The 23,489-nt window shown below is 46.6% G+C and overlaps 1 protein-coding gene across 1 annotated transcript; it reads left to right on the top strand.

The window, feature by feature from the left end:
• Window positions 1-3,043: 3,043 nt before the first annotated feature.
• Window positions 3,044-22,975, top strand: SALL3 (spalt like transcription factor 3). Its single transcript, XM_086614933.1, is given in 5 exon segments — window positions 3,044-3,122; window positions 17,765-19,072; window positions 19,075-20,703; window positions 20,920-21,260; window positions 22,544-22,975. Coding segments are annotated over 5 exon segments (3,789 nt in total).
• The last annotated feature ends 514 nt before the right edge of the window (window positions 22,976-23,489 follow it).

The following is a 23,489-nucleotide window of genomic DNA, read 5'->3' as shown; positions in this document are numbered from 1 at the left end:
CTCGTCTCCTCCCACTTCATATTAGAAAATTACATGAGATTTCAGCCATTACGATCATCTCCAGATATTTTAAAAGAGACAGCCTCCGTGCGCCCAAACTTTCAGCAAGGATGGATGCACGGAAAGAAGGCGCGTCAGAATTTACGGACGGTAAACAAGTTAAGTCAATTATAAAGCAGGCAGCCATCGCGAGGGGTCTGGCGCACACATCTCGCTGAACGAAGGACCGAAAAGTGTGCTCGTCTAATATCTAAAAGGCATCGATTTGGCGTTTCGGTGGGGTTTCCCTTGAGGGTCGTGCCCGTTTCTAACGAATACCCGCACCGCAGAAATCGCTGATGGCACGCGTGTCACCAAACTACCCGGAGTGGCCTAAACTGTCGCCTCTAACTTTATTTGGGTTTGCCTACCGACGTAAAAGCGGGGAATAAACCGAAAGCCCTGAGACGCGGTATCGCGACGCCCGAGCTAAAGCGAGCTATCGGCAGGGAAAGTTTACCCGGAGGAGTCTCCCAAAGCAGCCGAGGTTGGTGTAAGGACTAGGGCTGGGATTACACGGGCCGGGGTGGGGGGTATTAGGAGGAAATCCCTTTCACTCATCGCCGGCCCCGTACGCGGAGCCGCCCGCCGCCCTCCCGCCCCCGCGCCGCGTCCCACACGGGTGGGCTGCGCCGCCGGGGCCGCTCCGTCGTGCGCAGGGACCAGTCTGCAACGAACAGTTAAAAGGAAAAAAAAAAAAAATCAAAAAAAATCCCCCAAATAGCGGAGGGGGTCGCAGGGGCCGCTGGAGGAACCTCCCGCCCCAAAACCGCACAAGCGCGCACAGGCGCGGAGTTGCGCGGGCGCGCTGCGGGACGCTGCGCGGCGGCGATCGGCGACGGTGGGGTACATCCTAGCGGCGGTTCCCTGCCATGGGAGCGGGGCCGGCCCCGGCGCGGGGGGGAGGCCGGCGACGGGAAGCGGGAACTTGTGGCGGCGGCGGCCGGGGCGCTGGAGCTGCTGCGCGGCCGCGGGGGCCGCCCGCCTCCCCGGGGGCCGGATGGGGCGGGGGGGGGGGGATGCGAAGCAGCGGGACGGGGCGGGGAGGCTCAGTCTGGCTCCCCGGCAACTTGTAATGCGATAGAGGGAAAAGCGAGGCGGGGGCGGGGGGGGGGGGGGGGGGGAGAAGTCTCTCCCTTCCCCCCTCCTCACTTTTTTTTTTTTTTTTTTTTTTTTAAAAAAAAGAGGTGGCCGGGGAGAAAAGCCGCTGTTGGGAAACTGCGTGCAGAGAGAGCGGCTCGCAGGCGGCGGGGAGCTGATCGGGCTGCGGGGCTGGGGGCAGCCCCGGCGGCAGCCCCTGCAGCGCGGCACGGGAGGCGGAGGAGGAGGAGGAGAGTAGGAGGAGCTGCCGTGTGACCCGCACCGCTCCCAAACTCCAAAGTTTATCTGCCCGAAATCAAGAGCGGCCGCGGTGCGCGCAGCGCTCCTCGGCACCGAGCGGAGGCATCGACCGAGGGGAACCGGCGAGCAGGGAGCAGCTGCCGGCGCCGCTGCGAGCGAAGCAAGGCAGAGGAGGGGGGGATTGCCCCTGCGACAACAACAACAACAGCCACCCCACCCCCCCTCCCCCCCGCCATCCCGCCCCACTCCCCAAATCTGGGAGAGGATCGATACTATTTGCTGGAGACCGAGGACTTGCTCATCGGCGCACGCTCGAGCCCGCTGTCATTAGCTACCAGGACACACGGCGGAGCCGAGGGGGGGGAGGAGGGTGCGGAGTGTCACAAAAAGTCATTATAACCTGAGAGAGAGAGAGGGAGAAAGAAAAGAAAAAACTTCCTACCAATGGACAACAGGAAGTGACCACCACCACCACCACCGGGGAGACTCTGCTTGGAGAAAGAAGCTGCAAGACAAAGAAGGAAGGAGAGGTGAAAGGCAAAACTGCCCAAGGTCTTCTGTGTGCGTGCGTGCGCTTTCGAGAGAGAACAAAAGTCAGCCGGGAAGGGGAGCCAAGAGAAAGAGCGACGGAGAAGGAGACAGGCTGGAAGAAGAGTTAAAGAGAAGGATGTGAAGCTCGAGGGGAAAGAAGAGCAGAGCAACACACGCGCACCATCGCAAAGAAAGAGGGAAAAAAGAAAAAGCATACGCAAAAGTTTCTTTTCTTCCCGGGAAGAAGTTACTCACACGCACACAGAAATCAGATGCCTCGCAGATCAACTTCTGGGGATAGAGAGATCAGGAGTGAAGAGGACGCAGAGTGATGTGAAGAAGGAAAGGAGCGGGGTTGGGGGGGGGGGGAAGCAAGAAGAGAAAGCAAAGAGAGGAAAAAAAAAAAAAAACCAACACAGAGCAAAAGAAACTGAGAGCCGGGGCGGGGGGGGGGGGGGAGAAAGACAGACAGAGAAAAGCGACGATCGTGACCTCCCCCAAGAAGTGAACCTTGCACATATGTTGTGTAAAGTGTGTGGAAAACAGAGCCCTCCTGCGTGGTGCGTGTGTGTTCCGCCGCCGCGGCCGGTGCCTCTGGCGGGCGGCGCTGCCGGTGCCGGGGAGACGCATCGTTTGGCGGAGCGGAGCGGCTAATTGCGGAGCCCCGTACCTTCATTTGCATATGCAGCCTGAGCCCGCTGGAGCCGCGCCAACCCGTGCGCGCCCCCGGCACCATTAATCGCCATGCATTATTCACAATCATAATTACAGAGCCCCGTGCGCGCTCCGCGCAGCCGCCCCAGCCCGCCGCGCACCGCGCACACCCCGCCCGGCTAATCCCCCACTCGCTCACCCACTCACTCCCAGTTTGGCTGGCTGGGTAGCGTTGCTTTTTTTTTTTTTTTTTTTTTTTGGGGGTTTTGCCTTTCCCCCCCCCCCCCCCCCCCCTTGTTGGTTGCCTTTTCTGTTGTTGTTTGGTTGGTTTGTTTTGCAACTCGACTTTTATTTGCGAACAGTTATTTCCAGCCCCCACCCCCCCCACCCACCCCCCTTCCCAATTCCTCCCCCCTTTCCACCTCGACGTCGCTGATGCCTCTGCAAAAAGCAGAGTCAAGACGGCTCAGTTAGCAGCATGTCTCGGCGAAAGCAAGCGAAACCCCAGCATCTCAAATCGGACGAAGAGCTGCAAGCGGAGGTAGTTTCCGAGCACGGTAAGGGCTCCCGGCGCCTCTTTCTCCTTCTCTCTCTCCTTTTGTGACCGTCTTTCGGATGGAGATAGGTGGATTTATGGTGATGGTGAACATGGGAGCGCAATTACTCTGCAGCGGGAGAATGGGAATTAGAGCAGCTGGGGGAAGAGGCAGCGGAACTGAGAAGTTACCAGTTTAGCCAAGTTTCTGCAGCCCACCCCCCTGACTCACCAGCCCTCCCAGTAGCTCCCTCCCGGCCTCCCGAGCGTTTTTATCGCGGCTGGGCTCGGCGGCGGGGCTCGGCCCTCCCTCCCCGCTCAGCCGGCTGCATGAGCGGGCACCCCGGAGCAGCGCCTGCCTCCTCCTCCTCCTCTCCGCTCATCTCCCTCTCTATTTTTTGGGGTACCCCTTTTTTTCTCCCTCTCCCCACCGCCGCTTCCCCAGGTGGAGGTTCGGGGCGGTCAGGAGCCATATTCCCCTCTCCCCGCCGGCAGGAAAGTTGAGGCGGCCGGGGCCAGGATGCTCAGCCCGGGGCTGCGCGCACCGCGGGGGGGTCCCTGTGGGTCGGGGGGGCTGATGGGCCCGGGGACGCGGCCGGGCCCGGGGGGGGGTCCCCGCTGCCCCTCGCTGAGAGGGGAGTCGCGTTTCTGGGCGGCTTTGGGCTGCCCCGGCCGCTCCCCCCCCACCCCGCTCCGGATGCTCCCCGGGCAGCGGGGGCACCGTCGCTTGGAGGCGGGCAGGGGACCCCGGTAGGAGCGGGCAGGGCCGCTCGGCTGCGCGGGGGGCAGCGGAGTGGATTTCATGATTTTTGCCAAGGTTGAGAAGCGGTTTTTCGCCCCCCCCCCCCCCCCCGCCTCCCCGCGCTGCCATCCCTCCTGCCTCTGCTGCGGCTGTAATTCTCAGCAGCGGTGGGTGGGTGGGTGGGTGGGTGGGTAGGTGGGTGACACCGGGTGCCGCCACCGGCCCCTTTCCCGCCGGCTGCAGACGGTGGGGAAAGGGTATTTTCTGGCCCCGCCGCCATTCCTCGCTCCCTCCCGGCACACGGGCACACGCTCACTTCGAGCTGCCCCCGAGCAAGTGAGCCAAGCCGCCAAGATTTGGGCTGTGATCGCTTCTTATTTCCACTTTGCTGTGTGGTTTGGTTGTTTTTGTTTTGTTTTTTTTGTTTTTTTTTTTTTGAGAACGAGGCTGCTGTGTTTTTTTCTTCCTTTTTTTATTTTTTTTTTTTAATTTTGTTTTAATTTCCTTAATAGTCCTTGGCGTTGCAGCGTGCAAAGGCATTCCGCAGCCCATCCTCACTTCTCCTGGGCTAAGTTGAGAGCTTCCACTTGAAAGTTTTTCTTTTCCACTTTGCACAGAGCTCCACTGCTTGCTTAGATTCTCCTGTAACTAAGTGGGACTCCCAGTGTTTTCTGCTTTCTGGGTAGGCCCCTTGCTCCACTGTTTTATGCCTCCCTCTCCCTCTCCTCGAAAAGAAAAAAAAAAAAAAAGTCATTCTGCTCCAAAACTATAATGACTTTTAAGTTGCATCTGTTGGGGAGAGAAAGGCAGCAAAGTTGAAGCCTGGGGAGGATTTTGACTATTGTAGCTGAACTTTACAGCCCTGAAGCTTAAGGCAGCGTGAATCCACTTCATCAGGTTAAAACATCTGTCAGACTGGCAAATCGTTAAGCCTCCTGCTCCTTCCCAGGGTGTTTGGGGAGCCCAGGAGTGAGTCCCACACTGTCCAGGGCTGCTAAGGGGGCTCCTGCCACCGCTCCAGGATAAACCCACTTCGGGGTTGACAATAACAGACACACGGAGAAATGCTTCCTTCTCTCACAACGGAGGAGCAAAGCAGTGCATTTTCCAAATTTGTTTTTTTTTTTCCTGAGGAAACAGCGGTCGTGCAAAATAAATTCATATAGGCAAGCGGAGGAGAATTAGGGTTTTATCATGTGAGCAAGATTTGTTGAGCCCAGTCTCTGTTGGGGTGGATTCTAGGTCTAAGAATTTATCACTAGCATTATAAACTTTTACACACCCTGAATCCATTTCAACACGGAAAAATAAAACCCCACTACTTCATTATGACACTCCTGGTGAGTTAATAAATTGAAAAAAAATTGTTAAACTAGTTTTTTGTTTTGTTTTGTTTTGTGAATCTTATCTATGTAGCCATGTCACCCGAGATTAGAACAAGAGATATGCTAAAAAGAAACGCTTGCATATGGTGGGTAGATTAAGGACAAAGAATCTTTTTGTCATGGAAATGTTTTTTTTTTTTCCCCCTTTTTTGGGGGGTTTTGTTTTGTTTACTTCATCACATAGAATTTCTCACACTTGGTTTGTTTTGTATTGCCCTCAATGACTACATGATCAAATGAATGGATTTATTTCTGCCGAATGAGAAAGACAGTCTTTCCATCAAAAGGACTACATTGCATCCCAGTGAGGAATTTTAAAGCGTTATTATTGTGGTCCCTGAATAGCACAAAATCGGCTTTCACAGCAGCCCTAAAATGCAACAATGTAAATACTTTTCAGCCTTGGAAGGCTGTTATCAAAATGTGCTATGTTTCCTTTTATTAAAACATATTTTAATTGATAGAGCGAAACCCTTCAGAGTTAACAATTAACAAGCTGAAGCGGTGCTGCTGGTTTTACACTTTCATTTCAGAAATGTGGACGAGGTGGAGGCAGGAGACACGAGCAGAGGGCTATCTAGTGCACATTAGTGTAATGTAAATCATTTGCACGTTATATTAGGAAGCCTAACGATTGCCCTACTGAAGGCAATTTTACAGGCCAGATATAACGAGCACTCAAAATCTCGTGAATTAAAACTCTTCAAGTCAGTGCTCTCCGTGACTGTTCGCAGCTGTAGTCGAGATATTGCCACAGTTCCTGAGTGTATTTTGCAACAGGCCGAAAATAGTTTGCACGGTGGAAGAATAATTTGTCTTTTTTTTTTTTTTTTTAGAAAGCAAACTGTTTAAGCAGCATGATTTGATACGTGTAGCCTTTTCATTAATTTGGCTGTTGATCTTCAAAGGTGGAAGGTGTTGTTAACACGAGGTTAAGCAAAGGGAAGCTTGTTCTTTATTTAATGAAATCGTGTTTAGCATCACTTCAAAACAGGTTTTAAGTGAGGGATTTTAAAATGAACGTCTCATAAACGCGATCCTGGCAGAGAAAGGACATTCCTAGTAGCAGAGAGAAGCCTGGCAGTTTGGGGAGCAGGATGGAAGGTACACATTAGGCCGGATTTTAAGTTGACTGATCTCACCATAACTTTGGTGCTAACGTTACCCACCGAAGTTTTAGAATCAGAACACAAATAATTTCGTACCCAGCTTGAGCACGACACAACTGCATTCAGACAGGGCGATGTCACGATGGTGAGAAACTGTTGGAAATCTGAAGGTAATTAGCAATGTCATTAGCTGCAGATTTACACTCCAAATCGTTCGAAATTATTTGTTGGGAGTGAAATGCTAAAAATATATTTTTTAATGATTTTGAAAGGAAGTGTTAACAAACAGCTGGTGATGATAAATGACTTGAATAATTGCACTGTAGAAGAGTGAACAAAAGATACCCCTTTAAAAAAACCCCAACCCTTTGAGGTTGCTAAATTAGAAGATATGATGGAAATCACTTAAAAACAGCGGCAGAAGGACTCAAATGACTGCCTGAAGAATACAATAATATCGGTTTCTCAGAAAATGTAAAGCATTGTAATAGCTGGAATTACATTTCTGATGCACTTACCTAATTCAACAGATTACAAACGAATCAGAATTACAGATACGATGCCCAGGCTTCAACCCCGATTAATTTTTATACCAAACCACGGGTATAACATTTGTATTTTTAAAGTAGGGTAAATAAAACGACTCTTTTTTTTCTTTTGTATTGCTGAAAAGTGATTCTTAGAGTGCGCAAATGAGGTTCTGGTGACAAACGACACTTTGGACTTTTTCATGTGAAGTTTCTGGCAAAGATGTGTCATTGTTTAGTGTGAGGTGGAAGGGGGTACCTTGCAGTGGACTGTGTCATGACAGTTTTCTAACGTGCATTTTGCAAACCTTTTTTTAAATATTGGACCTGTCCCGTCCCCTGTACCCCCCTCCCCAATTCAATACATACCACTTAGTCTAATGGATCTTTTTCATCCTGGGGTTGGACTGTGCAGTTTTGAGCAGCTCCTGACTGCACTCGGCATCCTTCTGGAGTCACACAGACAGACAGACAGACACACATGCTCCGCTGCTCAGCGACACAGTTGGCGATGGAGCAGCTCCATGTGTGTTCACCCCATCTGCATATGCAGAGGATAAACCCACGTTTTGGAGGGACATTCGTACGCACAAAATAGAGGTGATCCACCCTGGTTGGACACTATTGCCTTTAAAACTTGAGGAGTCACAAGCAGCTGTCAGTAAACGTAAAACTTAGGTGATTTTTGCACGTTTGTTCTGAGGCAACAGTAAGAGAAGGCTTTTTGTTTTGAAAAATAAAGGGCAAATAAGTGTTGCTATAAATTGTCCCTTTGGTAAGAAACAGTAATCGAAACTTTATATAAATAGTTCTGCTGTTACAGTAGAGACTTAACATTAAAATTATGTAACATCTGTATCTGTGTAATTTTTAAAATATTCTGACTGTGTTAGTAATAGGAAAATATTTGGGATAATAAGGAAACTATCAGCCAATTTGTTGATGTATGTGCAACAATGAAAGTAGACAAAACTGGGTCAGATTTTATCTGCTGGTGCTGATCTTGGGGAAATCTATCTCCTGAGGCAGACATTAGGGCTCTTTTTTTGGAGTGGGAGGGAAAAAATTTTGAAAGGTGTTGGATTAAATTCTGTGTAATTAAACTATTAATATGCATACATTTAGCTGTTGAAAATTACTTCTCCTTGCCTAAGAAAGAGAGAAAGCTACCGTTCAAAAAAGAGGTGGCATCTCAAAAAAAAAAAGAGTAAAAATAAACAAATTAATAACAAGTATTAGTGCCATTTCTGAAAAATAGTTTGAGTCCTGGGAAGATTTTCTGGATATCTTTCCTTCATTTGATTTGTTGACTGCCAAGCGAGGACAAGCATGTCTGTTGACTATCCATCAGTCAGGACATGAGTCAGTCACTTTTACTGATTATAAACCAGGTCTGGCATGGCATTAAAATAGCTAAGCACTGGCACATTTTCCAAAATAAAGCATGTAAAAATGTTCTCTTTCTTAATATTGCATTTGTAAAACGAGAGTAATTTTCTATTTTTTTTTTTCAGATGAAACATGAGTAAATCTAGTTCCAGCAGTAAATTTTTATTGAATTGAACATTTCAATGTAAAGGGCCAAAATCCCGTTTCCTTTACCTTCTTAAAATTTCCCACTAAATGTAGTGAAGGTCTTCCATTAATAAAGAAAAGGGAATTTAGGTCAAAATATACTTTAGGAGCTGGTTCAGTTATAGTGCTGTTGGACATAGAGTACATTTTTTCTTATCAAGGAAACCCCCTACAAAATGGGGAAAGCCAGAAAAATAATTGTTTGAAAAGGTGATAGAAACCCATGATGAAACACATTTTAAAAACGTGTTTCTTTTAAGCTGAAAAGTGAAAAGATAATGGACTAGAGAGTGAGGTCTTCAGTGTTTCCGTGCTGTAGTTAGGATACACAAGGTGAGCACTTTGGAACAACATCTATTACAGGGTAAGCTAGATCTTCTGAAACTTGCTGCCGATCCCTAATACTGGTTCCCCCTTTCACCTTTCACCACGCGCTCCCCGAAATTTTGGCCCCTACCACTGGTGGACAAAAGGAACACCCCCAAAAATTTCCAAACTTTCGCCCCAGAGAGCAAGACTTGGGACACCGAAATATTTGGGAAGGCTGTTGGCCTCCTCCAGGAGCCACTGGCCGGCAGACCTGGGGGTGGGTGCGTGGGGTGCAGGTGGGTGCTGCTGCAGGAGCTGAGCCTGCAGCCAGGGAGAAGGTGGGATGGCGGAGTGCTAGCCAGCTTCCCCAGGCCTCTCCCTGAGGGTGGGTAGTTAGAAGTGCTTTGACAAGGCTTGCTGATTTAACCTTTGCCTGCTTTGCCCTGCCAGGGGTGGCCACTAGATGTCAAGCTCATAATACAATTAGTACATCTGTGCAGTTGACCTTGGCAGCACGGCTTACCACTGTTCTGTGAAGTGTTAACACTGAATTGGAGTGTTAACTGGAGATCCCTCGGAGTTTGCTGCATGCTGCACAGCTTATCAAATGCCCATCTAGTTCAGCACAAGTGTTTACAGTTCTTAAAGAAGGAAAAAGGTTTCCTTTTGTGAAGCCCAGCATCTTGAGCTGCTTAATTAACCCTGCAGGTGCCACAGTATTTTTGTTTCGGTTAATCAAAACCGACCCTCCATTCAGTGGTTCAGGAGATCCCTTCTACTGGTGCCATTTGATAGTTTTATTTTATGATTTTGTTGATGTCGTCATGTCCCCAAAGCTGGAAATGATGAAAGCTAACGGATTTTTCCAGATCTTTATGTACTTTGCTCTCCTGTGCGATACCGCGGTATACGGAACGGTAAATGAACAAAATGACTGAGCCGCGCAACTGGCATCGAATCACTCCGAGTTCGCTCTTTCAAACGCTCCTGCGTGTGAGTAATTTTACTCTAAGGAGCAGTGCCATTGAGGCCAGTGCTTGTAAGTGCAGTTTTGAGATGCAGGATTGGGTCCTCACGTTGGCTTCTCTTACTGTGAGCCTCCAAACACGAATTTGCGGGCGTCTCGGCGGTTGTTCAGAGAGTGGAGTGGCTTCATTCTGCGGGGCGCCAGAGTTACGTAGTTGAAGATGTAGTTAATGATATACTATTCAAAAGAGGAAAGCTATGCAGAATCCAGCGTTCTGCTGCTTTCTTCTCGTTGGTTTGGTTTGGTCTTTCCAAGGTCTTTTTCATACCAGCTGTGTTCGAAGTATTGAGCTCGCTCTTTGTAGGGCTCCCGATAAAACTCGATGCGTTCCGACTAAACTTAGTTCCTGCAAACATCAGCATATTGGTACACAAGTTCTCCATAACCCCAGATTAGCACAGACATGCCTTTACAGCCAGCCGGGTAGTTGTTTAGATGATTTTTGAAGAGCATAACACAGGTCTTATTTAATACGATGATATCTCGCGCAACTATTCCAAACAATTTGCGGAGCGTGCATCTGTTCCGCATCTGCCTCCGCGCAGAAAGGCGCCAGTGTTTGAGATAACGAAGTGCTTCGCTGCACAGATTAGAAACTGCGAATGTTTTAAACAGAATCCAGTTAGTGCCTGTGCCACAGGTGGCTGTTACTTAACAAATTCTGAGATTTAGGCTAGCGGAGAGATCAAACCGAGAGTGCCAGGTCAGGGCCGGTTTTTGCATAGCAAGAGTGCCCTCCACTGTTCAAACGGGTCCTAACAGCTTTTGTGAGCTGAGAAAAAGGACAGAAATTTTTTTCTATTGAGTCTGGAATTTCTTCTACATTGTTAAACACAGTAGGGGTCTCTATTTGTCTCCTCCTGTTTCACAGCTTGGGCTCAGTATGTGATAATTCATCTTTCTTTATGGGATTCAAAGCTATCATAAAGAGTTAAAAAGAATTAATTTGCAAGAAAATAAACGTGTTCTAACAATTTAAGAAAACTTTCTTTAAAAGCTCTGTCAATTGTAAGAGTTGATAAAGCTGAGGAAAAAGTAATACTGTTCTTCTCAGGGATCAATACGCTGTTACAAGGCTACTGTTTCCAAATGAATATAATTTTGAAAACAAATTTATGTGGTTTTTTTTTTTTTTTTTAATATATTTTCTTACTTTATTTAAATTGTGCTTGGCAAAACATAAGTTCGTGTATTCTAATGATAGGAGTAGTGAATAGTTGTCCTGAATCTGTACGCTATGCTCAGTGTTTTATTTATAATATTGCTTGTTCAAATATACAAAAGTGCTGTGAGCTGCCTTTTGAAATGATTATTGGATTTACATGGGAGAGCATTTTGTACATCTGTCTTCATAGTTAGCAGACATTTTATCTTTAGCTGATGTTATCGAACGCAGCTTTTTTCTGAAACTTCTTCTCAGTCCGTACACGGCTTCTCAGTGAAAGATCAGTGGTGGTTTTTTTTTTTTTTTCTTCCTGAAAGAAATTCCTACATTTAGATTATATTAATTAAGTTTCGATTATGCAGCTCTGAATCTAGAAATAATAGTAATTCGTGCAACACTCTATCATGCTTTCATTGGTAATGTTGCATACAGTCTAAAACTAAGCATCAGAAAATCTTTTGCTCACACGTTTGTGGGATTCTTTTACAAGATGCTTTTGTTTGAATGCTTCAGGAAGGTATCAGCAATTTGAAAAAAGCCTAGGAAATGTTGATGCTCTTGCCTGATTTTATCCAAGCATCTTATAAATCATGCATAATTTGAGGTTTCTGTGATACAGAGTAACAAAATATAACAAAATACTGAATTCTCAGAGAGCATTTGATTGTAATAGTCCTTATTTAATATAACTCAAATGGTCCTTTTCAGACCATTTTCATGTACAGAACTAGAAGTGATTTAAGTTGAGACAAAATTAAAAGATTCCAGAGCAAAGATGAAGCACGGTGGAGTCGGTTGGGTCTTTTTCCAGACTGGAAGCAGTTAGCCCTAAGGAAGGGGACATTTAATAAGCAGCATACATTTTCAGAATTAACCTGACCAGAACGCGACGTTTAATTTCAGCCTGCTTCACAAAAGTAGATGCCAGCATTTTTGAAGCATCCCTTGGTTCTATTTTCCCTCCCATGTCAGGCAAGAAGCTTTTCTCTGGCGCGGAGCAGGTAGATGCATGCCCGCGATAAAAATTCGGAACGAGCAAAGCCAGGTTTGCAGGTCCTGTAGTGCAGTCAGCAGCTGGGGTGGTTTTTTTTTTTTGTGCAATTCTGCCCGTGGAGAAGGCCAACGCCACCCTCCCCACAGCCATGCATCCCTCCAGCCTGAAAAGCATTTGGTGGGTGCACCTAGTGAGGGTGGCAGAGCAAATCCTCTGGGCATCCAACCCCCTGGCACCCCTCGCGTTGGGTCGGCGGAGCGGCTCCGGGTATCGCCACCCCAAAATGCCATTCTCCAAACACCTTCATTGGCATTTTGAGGGGCTAATTTTAGGGCCAGACCCCCTTGATGGGAAGTGACAGCGCGCTGCCGGAGCCACCGCGGCTCTCTGGGTTGGTGTGTGCTCAGGAGCTCGCCCTGGGTACCGTTTGAGAGATGCTGGCTGCAATTTTTCACCTGTTTTCATAGGGAAAGCTTTATGTGCTGTAATTCATCTTGCATCCCTTAGCAGCTCCGGATTAGTCTGTTAGCTGTTAGACTGCTAATGAGAAAAAGAAAATAACTGAGAGGTTATTAGTGGCTGAGATCCTGACTGCTTGACAAAACTCCTCTTCAACACCTTTTGTGTAAGTAAGAACTGGAAAATTCAACCCGTGTCTATAAGATCAGGCAAGAGCTCAATTAACTCCCCCCCGAAGTCCTTGAAAATTTTTAGTGCATCACGTCCTCACTGTAATAACAAAAATGATGGTTTCTCTTCGGGAAAAAATCGAAGAGAAAAGATGACGTTCCTCAGTGCTCAATGGATTTAATCACTTTGTAATGTATCAGAAAATGAAAGCAAGCTATAAAACATGAGGAAACGTGGAAAAAAAAATGCTGCATTTTCCTTTAACAAGTATAAGCTGAAACTAAAAACGAAAATCATTTTTTTGTTCAATATTTTAATTTTTGCTTAATACTTTAACAGATTTAACATTTTTAATAATCCGGAGTAATGGTAAAATTTCGGTATTGCTTTTTGTTATTGATAAAGTGATGGAGTTTTAACAAACAAGAATATCCTTTCAGGTGGAGGCGTGTGCTTTTAAGCTTTATTCCCTGCTAAAGTTGATGAGGACTTCCCCTTCAAAAGCAACAATGCAACACGGTACCCTCAGTACTTTCCTGTTACTAAGCACTGCTGAAAGGGATGCTAAAAACCTCGTTTGTGAAATACTGGGGCGATGTCTGTTTCTCCAATGTTTCAATATATTCAAAAATATTTATCGGTCTTGCTTTTTCCTCCCCTGGAGTGTTTGTTTGGGGCAAGACCACAAAGACCGCTGTTTGCATGACAAGTTTGTAATCTTTCAATCTTTTCTAATGTGAGTAAAAGCTACTGGGATGAGGAGGAGTGGTTGGATTGGGCTGGTAGTCTGTCATTCTGGGAAGCACCTTAGCAGTGGCAGTGTGCTGCGCAGGGAACGGACCGTCATCCATGGCAAAGCAGCGTTGGCTTCGGTGCCAGCTGTGTCACCTGCTTGCTTACCAGTACAGAAAGTGAAGCTTTGAGAGAGATCTGACTTGTCTGATATTTCAAGAAATGCCAAAATCATATATTCTAAACAGAAAATACTGTGGTGAGGTTCTTTATATGTCTACTTTGAAGCTAATCTGGGGGGAAAATACCCCTATGGACTCTCTAGCACTGTTCTCTCAAATATTTTTCGAAAGCAGTCGTTGACTGTTTCAAGACAGATGGTGAGATGAAGGTACTTGGATTGGTCGTTTGAAAAGTATTCTCACTATTTTTAAGGCTTGGGAGTGGAGGGAAGGAGGAATGCAAAACAGAGCTGTAGGTCCCCAGTTAGTACAAGCTGGTCCCTCTGAAACAGCTCAAAACTAGTCATTTATTTCGTTGAGCCCCGATCATCTGAGAAATACCTATACTGCTGTATTCCGCTTGTATTTTTTCACCAGTTATATTTCAAATGCAAATTGCTGCTTCTTTGAGTTTATGAATTAGTGCACTAGGCTGGTTCCTATTTCGAAATGCTGAAGAGGTCCATATTGACACCTCCTGGCAGTGGGCATCAGCAGTTTAGGCTTCTGTTGGAAGCCTACGCATTATACATATTAGTTTTGACGTATATAGATCATGAGACTGTCTTCTAGAGCAGAAAATACTACTTGTTTTGATTGTAAGTGTTCACATTCGGGCTTGGTGATTCCTGTACAGTGTCCGAAATAATTAGCTTGCTGGTGTTTGATCAGCTTGTTCTAGATCAGAGGACAGCCATCTTTGAATGGCTGCGTTGCCCGAATCCATCACTAATTACTTAAAGCTTTTGTGGAAGGTTTGTTTGGAGGAAGCTCTCCTTAAACAAAAGCAGAGTGATGTATCGATGTAAAGCTGGAAGAGGAGCTGCACAGTTTGCAGCTTCTTTTAGAATCAACCCTCTGTTGTCACTATGCCTTAAAACTAGTAGGAGTAGTTGTGGTGATAATGATAATAATGATGATGATGATGATGATAATAATAATAATAATAGGTAACTCTTACACAGCCTGCCAAGGTTTGGAAATCAGCACTGAAAAATCTTCCCAGCGAAAGCCTTAGGAGAGACGTGGTCCCTCCATGTGTGGTCAGTGCTGTGAACCAGGGAACTCAGTAGATTCTGAAGAAGGACCAGAGGATCAAGCCCCCCGACTGTAAAAATGTAAAGCTGTAATGTAAATAAGGATTTGTTTGAGTTGCCTTAGTTTGGAAAGACTCTGGAGAGAGGCGAGCGTGTCGGATGCCTCGCCGCTGCTCTGTGGTCCGCGTGCTTTGGCTTTGCCAAGGCTGAAGTACGCACGGAAAATGTGTCGGAAGGCTGGTTTTTTCACTTGGTTTGGGAGGCTTTAGGTTTTTCAACATATGCTATAGGATACCTGTGGCCTATACGCTCTTCTCCTATGGTGAATCATGTTGTCTTCTGCGATGCTTCCGTAACACAATGTGATAGTTGAGTTTCTACAGAAGCTTTTACCGTAAGGATTAGTCTCGTATTGTCTAGCAACAGCTATATATTATTGATTTTAACCCAAACAGTGTAACAGCTTCAGCACTTGGTGCAGAAGGCTTAAATAATATTTGACTGTTTTCAATTGCGTTTTGTTCCTCCCTCCCAAAAGAAAAGAAATAGAAAAAATTCGATATTATTTGAAGAAGAGTTTTTAGCCAGTAAGTACAGTAGAATTTTATGTAAATAGTACTTAAAATTAGAAAAATTCTATTATCATTTCTCCATAGAAAATGCATGTCTATTTTATTTATTGGCAAGCGCTGGATATATAGAAGTTTAAATATATAGTGCCATGTTACCAGTTTTTTGAAGGTACAGTTTTGGAAGGTACAGGGAAATAATGAGTTTGAGATGTTCTAGAAAGCTAGGAAATAGCATTCAGGGCACGGATTTATCGCTTTGATCAGACAAAACTTGCTTCTGAAATCTGGATGAAGTTTTAGCTCAGTGAACACTGAAAGAACCTACATGTAATTTCGTCAAAAGTGATTTTATAGCTAATGTTCTGTAAAAATCTCTTTTTTAAAAGTAACTGGAACATCTCCAGATTACGCTTTTATTTTGTGCTGCTGCCTTTTTTTTTTTTTTTTTTTTTTGTAACTGTTTCTGTTGTAATAATCAGTTCTGAGTTTCTTGGCAGTCTTTTTTTTTTTTTTAGGCATTCTATAATACTGCCGAGTATGCTCGTAACTACATGAAGCTTTTTTCATACTAAGCATAGGATACTGAGGGGATTGGCCTAATCCTGCTCTAGCAAAGTGGTTGGAAGTTTTGCCATTCATTTTAGTAGAAACAGGATTGGATGCTTTATTTGCTTACTACGCCTATCTTCAATACAAATCAGCTATGTCTTTGCTTCTAGCTATGCTCAACCTCATTACAGATACATATTACATTCCTTGCTCTGATGGGATAGTTAGAGTACCAGCATTCTAATATCGAGGCAGGATTTAGTAGAACAACTTGTTAATTGTTGGCTATTTTATTTTTAGTTGCGCATTTTTTTTATTACGTTGAATTATGTTGCTAATTTGAAATTATTTTTTTTTTTTAGGATCCGGGAAAATAAAATAAGAGTGAAGCTTGAGATATCATGATTGCAGAAAACATTCTTTTTGTTTTCTGTTTCAATTAAGAGACCATGTCTCTTTTCTTAGAGAAACAGAATATGGCTATTTAATTGAAACCTTAGCACAGGGGTTTTGCTGAGCATTCTTCCTGGGTATAAAAGAAAATAAGCTAATAGGCATCTCAGTACGTTCTCTTTCAGTACCAGAAGAATAAATTATTGATATGGCAAGAAGACTCGGAGCTGCTTTTCTCACGTACTCAAATGCATATAACAAAAACTGATTTACAGCTGTCATTCTCTTCTGCTGAACTGATTTGCTGTTGTCACTCGATCTGTGGGCTGACGAAAAGCAGTTATGTCCAGAGCAGCAAATGGAACCGGAGTAATTATCTACATTCCTTCTCACCCACATGCCAAAAAAAAAAAAAAAAAAAAAGAAAACTAAAAATGTTATTGTATGTTGATTTCTTATTCCTGGGCAGCTATTTATTTGATCAGGTGTGAATTAGAATTCTGTTCATTAAACATGCTTGTTATTCGGCACAAGAGGGTAACGCAAGTCAGAGGAAGTAGCTGCCTACAACAGTAATTAAACATGTGTAACCAATTAGCGGGTTTTCCACCATGGCACAAGTATATAATTTGCTGAGTCTTTCTATGAGGATAGATGAAAATAGGTACAAAAAGTGTGCCTGACTACAACATCCTCATGTTAAACATGTCAATGGAAACGAACTTTAAATATATAATTTCTAGTTTGTTAACAAACCTCTTTGGCTAAAATGAACTCTTTTGGCTAATAGCAAAACATGTAATTTAATGTGGTTTTTTTTTTTTTTCTAGAGAAATACTGCATCTGACAGGGCCAATTAGTTGTATTAAGTATTAACAATATTAATTTTATGGCTAGGCTATAGGACATCCAGCTTAGGTATCCCAGAACAGCCGATTTCGGCAGCGCTTAAGCGAGTCGTTGCGCGTTTCCAAGCAAGGTACGAAAAGTGGCAACGTGAGTTTTTGCACCTTCCTTTTGGGATAGGATGGCTCTCGTTTCCTCAGCCAGAACGCTAGAAGCGCTCACACGCTCTTGTTACTTTTATAAATGAATTCATTTCATTGAAAATTCTTCAGTTAAATAAATGCTTATTGATTTAAAAGGTTGTCTAGAATTACATTAAACTCATGGTGTCTCAACACTGTATAAAGATAATAAATCTAGGTAGTCCGGGACCACACTTGAGTAACAGGGGCCCAGTTTGTCCTGTCAGGTGCTGATTTGAGTTTGAAAGGTTACAGATTAGTTTAGCAATGTTAAGCGAACTGGCAAAGGCATCTCTAATTCTGCTGGAAATGAGGAAGCTTGATGGTAAAGGGGAATCCTAATGAGTCCATCGAAAGCTCGCTTTGTACCCAACAGACAAGGTGCTGTGAATTGTATGAAAATATTGGAAATCAATGGCTTCTATGGAATTTCATTAAGCAGCAGTATCCACAATTGATAGCACCTCATAATCTGATGGATTGTGCTAAGAAAATGATTAGCTAGGTAAAAAGAGTCCTAGAATATACACGCTGGGACCTCAGAAATGTTGAAGTGGGGCAATTTGTACGAAATAAAAAATATTGATTTTACTTATGTGCAAAATTTTTAAATGCAGGGGGGAGTTGTCTTGCGAGTCGTTGGCTGATACGATCTTTTGATTTTTCTAGCAGTCCCAGGAGAAGGAGCCGATGACGGTGATAGCGGGAACGAGAGCCGGAGCGGAAGCGAAGAAACCAACGTTTGCGAGAAATGCTGCGCCGAGTTCTTCAAGTGGACAGACTTCCTGGAGCACAAGAAGAGCTGCACTAAAAACCCCCTGGTGCTGATCGTGAACGAAGATGAAGCAGCTCCGCCGCCCGCTGAGGAGTTCCCCGAGCCCTCGCCCGCCAGCTCTCCCAGTGACCAGGCAGAGAGTGAAGCCGCTGAAGAAGGCGTCCAGGCAGAAAACAATGATAGCTCTGAGATAAAAACCACGGAAAAGGAAGAAGAGCCAATGGAGGTAGAAACTTCTGCGGATAAGAGTTTCCAGAATCAAGGCACCTCAAACACAGCTACTCCTCTACCTCAGATCCCTGAACCATCTTCCATGACAAGCTATAACATGCCAAACACCAACGTCACGCTAGAGACTCTGCTGAGCACTAAAGTGGCGGTCGCGCAGTTCTCGCAGAGCGCGCGGACCGCCGCTTCCACGAGCATCAGCAGCGGGGTGACGGCCGTGGCCATCCCCATGATCCTGGAGCAGCTCATGGCCCTGCAGCAGCAGCAGATTCACCAGCTCCAGCTGATCGAGCAGATCCGCAGTCAGGTGGCGATGATGAACCGCCAGCCTCTACGGCCATCCCTGAACCCGGTGGTGGCTGCCCAGGGTGGTCCCGGGCAGGCATCCAACCAGTTGCAGGGGTTCGCCACCAGCGCCGCCATCCAGCTCACCGCGGTCATTCCTCCCACCATCGTGGGTCAGGCCACCGGTGGTCAGCCCGCTGCCTTCGACAGCTCTCAGCACATCTCAAGACCTACGTCTGGAGCAAGTACGCCCAATATCTCCGGTGGCGGCTCTTCCGGCCCGCCGGAATCAAGCGTAGCCGCCTCCTCGATCGCGATTACGTCCATAACTCCCGTTTCCGTGTCAAATGCTCCTAACAGTGCTTCGCAGCCCCAGAACGCTTCGACTCCACCTTCAATAGGACATGGAGGCCTCACCTCGGTGTCCAGCCTGCCAAACCCACTTCTACCTCAGACTTCATCAAATAGCGTGATCTTCCCCAATCCGCTGGTGAGCATCGCTGCGACCGCTAACGCGCTGGATCCTCTGTCCGCCCTTATGAAGCACCGCAAAGGAAAGCCACCGAACGTGTCAGTGTTTGAGCCCAAGTCGAGCTCGGAGGATCCCTTTTTTAAGCATAAATGCCGCTTTTGTGCCAAGGTCTTTGGAAGTGACAGTGCTTTACAAATTCACCTCCGCTCGCACACAGGCGAAGACCTTTTAAATGTAACATATGCGGAAACCGCTTTTCCACAAAGGGCAACCTGAAAGTTCATTTTCAGAGGCATAAAGAGAAATACCCTCATATTCAGATGAACCCCTATCCTGTTCCAGAATACCTCGATAACGTGCCCACCTGCTCCGGAATCCCGTACGGGATGTCACTGCCCCCCGAGAAGCCGGTGACTACGTGGTTAGACAGCAAACCTGTTTTGCCGACCGTCCCAACTTCCATCGGGCTGCAGCTGCCCCCCACTATACCCGGCGTGAACAGTTACGGCGATTCTCCAAGCATCACTCCCATGAGCAGGTCACCCCAGAGGCCTTCTCCTGCCTCCAGCGAATGCACTTCTCTATCCCCGAGCCTCAACACTTCCGAGTCGGGTGTTCCAGTGTCTGCCGAATCCCCGCAGCCCGTTCAGAGCGGCTCGTCTCTGACCAAGGCAGAACCTGTCACTCTGCCTCCCACGAGCACGCGGCTTGGGGACCTTTCTGCAAGTGGGCAAGTTTCCACAGCTTCCACGTCTTCAATTCCTACTGCTGTTACGGACAGCAGTAGTTCAACAAGCCTCCCAAACCCTGTGCTTCCAGCAGTATCTGACCAGTTCAAGGCAAAGTTTCCATTCGGTGGTCTGCTAGACTCTATGCAAACGTCAGAAACCTCAAAACTGCAACAGCTGGTGGAAAACATTGATAAGAAGATGACAGATCCAAATCAATGTGTCATTTGTCACCGTGTGCTTAGTTGTCAGAGCGCTCTCAAGATGCATTACAGAACGCATACAGGAGAAAGACCATTTAAATGCAAAATTTGTGGACGTGCCTTTACTACGAAAGGCAACCTGAAAACACATTTTGGAGTTCATCGAGCGAAGCCACCACTTAGAGTACAGCACTCGTGTCCCATTTGTCAGAAGAAATTTACAAACGCGGTGGTTCTTCAGCAGCACATTCGTATGCATATGGGTGGGCAAATTCCAAACACACCGCTACCAGAGGGCTTCCAGGACGCCATGGACTCGGAGCTTTCCTACGATGAGAAGAACGTTGACACGCTGAGCAACTTTGACGATGACATTGACGAAAATTCTATGGAAGAGGACCCGGAGATAAAGGACACAGCAAGCGACTCGTCCAAACCCCTTATCTCTTATTCTGGGTCATGTCCTTCTTCGCCACCTTCTGTGATCTCCAGTATTGCTGCTTTGGAGAATCAAATGAAAATGATTGATTCTGTCATGAACTGTCAGCAGCTGACCGGTTTAAAATCCGTAGAAAATGGATCAGGGGAAAGCGACCATTTGAGCAATGACTCCTCATCAGCCGTCGGCGATCTCGAAAGCCAGAGCGCAGGCAGCCCCGCAATGTCAGAGTCTTCTTCCTCCATGCAAGCTTTGTCTCCTGTAAATAGCAATAGTGAAAGTTTCAGATCAAAGTCCCCAGGTCTCAGTAACCAGGAAGAGCCACAAGAAATACAATTAAAGACAGAAAAACCAGACAGCCCACCGCCACCCGCGACTGAAAACGGAGGCGCATTAGATCTGACATCCACCAACCCGGGAAGACCGGTCATCAAAGAGGAGGCTCCTTTTAGCCTGCTGTTCCTGAACAGAGAACGTGGTAAGTTTAAAAGTACTGTTTGTAATATCTGTGGCAAGCCTTTTGCTTGCAAGAGTGCATTGGAAATTCACTACCGCAGCCATACTAAAGAACGTCCATTTGTTTGTACAGTCTGCAATCGTGGGTGTTCCACTATGGGTAATTTAAAACAGCACTTACTGACGCACAAATTAAAAGAGCTGCCTTCTCAGTTATTTGAACCCAACTTTACTCTAGGTCCCAGCCAAAGTACTCCTAGCCTGGTCACCAGTACAGCGCCTACCATGATCAAAATGGAAGTGAATGGTCACAGCAAGCCGATCTCTTTGGGTGAGGTTCCCTCGCTTCCAGCTGGAATCCAGGTTCCTGCTGCACCACAGACAGTGATGAGTCCGGGGATCACCCCAATGCTGGCACCCCCCCCTCGCCGGACTCCCAAGCAACACAACTGTCAGTCGTGCGGGAAGACCTTCTCCTCAGCAAGTGCACTGCAGATACACGAGCGCACCCATACCGGTGAAAAACCGTTTGGTTGCACAATCTGTGGTAGAGCTTTTACCACAAAGGGGAATCTGAAGGTAAGAGGCCAAATAAAACTGTAAAGGCTCGGGGAGGGTTGAAGGCACTGTGCTTGGACTCAGCAGGCTTTAGTGCTGAATGGTTGTCCCAAAGACAGGGGTAGAAGGGAGCTTCAAGAACACGCTTGCTGCTTAGAATCATAGACTCGTAGAATGGTTCGGGTTGGAAGGGACCTCAAAGACCTCAAAGTTCCAACCCCCCTACCATGGGCAGGGACACCTGCACAGCGGTGGTCGTTACGCTCCCACTGCGTTGGAGTTAGGGACTGGAACGCGGCTGCGCAATGGTTTCAAAACTGGTTCCGGGCGTACGTGCGCGCACGTCGTAGTTCGCCTGGCAGACGTGACGGCGCGTGCGGCCAGCCCATGGACGTGTTCTGGCAGTTCTCGTGGACCGGCCACGCGAAAGAGCCTTGCTAGAAAGCAGACGCGTGGAGCTTGCTCGGCTCCTTGGGTGCCTCTCAAATTCCCATTTTCTATTCTGCTTTGCAGCCATGGCAGACTAGAAAGCTGTTTCCCGCTGGTTTGCAGCGGGTTACTACAGGACTGATGCCTCTTAATCCCACAGTCTGGCCAACCATCAGGACACAGCCTGAGGAATACATTTTCAAGTGTCCTTTTTTCAAATCTTAAGTTTGGCAAAATAATCAGTGCCTCTGACAGGAGACAAAATATAATGAAAACAGACAAGATGTAAAAAAGGGAAGGGCAGAAAAACCCACCCGTTTCCTGGTACAAGTAGCGCCCTGGGTAATCTTCAGCATGCGAGGACTTCAAGCTCGCCTGTGAAATTGTCTGACCTGAGGATATAGAATCATAGAATGGTTAGGGCTGGAAGGGACCTTCAAAGGTCATCTAGTCCAACCCCCCTGCAAGGAACAGGGATATCTCCAACTAGATCAGGTTGCTCAGGGCCTCGTCCAACCTGGCCTTGAACGTCTCCAGGGATGGAGCATCCACCACCTCTCTGGGCAACCTGTCCCAGTGCTCTACAGCTCTCATGGTAAAAAATATGTACTCTCTATTCTTGTGGCGCTGTCTTTGCTTTCACTGAGAAGAAACAAAAGCGCAATGAGAAATCACTATGGAGCTGGGTTTTCTTCGTGTAGCTTGACTGGGCCTTAGAACTGTGTCTTAACCGGAATTGATTTGTTTTCCGTGCAAATTAAAAGGCTTTTTTTTTTTTAAAAAAGCGAGTGACACTAAGTAACAGCATTTCGGGGCAGCCGTCTCACCCGATCGTGCTAACGTGGTGGTGCTTCTTGTCCCTGTTTGCTCCCCAGGTTCACATGGGAACCCACATGTGGAATAACGCCCCCGCACGGCGCGGCCGCCGCCTCTCCGTGGAAAACCCCATGGCTCTGCTCGGTGGTGACGCTCTCAAGTTCTCCGAGATGTTCCAGAAGGATTTGGCAGCTCGGGCCATGAACGTTGACCCCAATTTTTGGAACCAATACGCCGCGGCTATCACTAACGGACTTGCCATGAAGAACAACGAGATTTCTGTCATACAGAACGGAGGCATTCCCCAGCTCCCAGTAAGTCTAGGCGGGGGCGCCATCCCGCCGCTCAGTAACCTCACCGGTGGCATGGACAAAGCTCGCACGGGCAGCAGCCCTCCCATTGTCGGTCTGGACAAAGCAAGTTCTGAAACGGGAGCCAGTCGTCCATTCACCAGGTTTATTGAGGATAATAAAGAGATTGGCATAAATTAAAAGCGCTCATTCCGCGTAACCGTCGGACCGCTACTCGACACGACCCTTGTCCTGTTCCGTGTGTAGCTTTTGAAGCTAAGCATTAGTTTCCCGACCCAAATGCATAGGTTCCCTTTCAAGTTTCACCCATAGCAGAAATACGTTAACTTTGTGGCTGCTGAAAAGTTGTCTTGCAAGATCTGCATGGTCCTTCTTGCAACAGGGAGTTTGACTGTTACCGAGAACTTGGAAACCTTTTGATTTAACGGCAAACAAGCACGTCATGGGATAACTCCAGTAGGCACTGGAAGAGGCTAGTCTACGTCCACTTCTCGCAAAACTTACTGTCACCTGAGAAAAGGGGGCTCCATTACGGCATCGTCACACTTATTTGCTGGTTTTGTTCAAATTAGTTAGCAACTTGGACTGTGTTTTTAGGAATCTTCATCTTAAATAAGTGATTTAGTACCCCGATGCTGTGTATTATTACAGCATCCTTGTCTGTAGTATTTATAATGTTAAGATGATGCGGGTA

This window comes from Tauraco erythrolophus, chromosome 7 (genome assembly GCF_009769465.1).
Source record: "Tauraco erythrolophus isolate bTauEry1 chromosome 7, bTauEry1.pri, whole genome shotgun sequence".
NCBI lineage: Eukaryota > Metazoa > Chordata > Aves > Musophagiformes > Musophagidae > Tauraco > Tauraco erythrolophus.
This window is presented reverse-complemented; position numbering and strand designations above follow the sequence as displayed.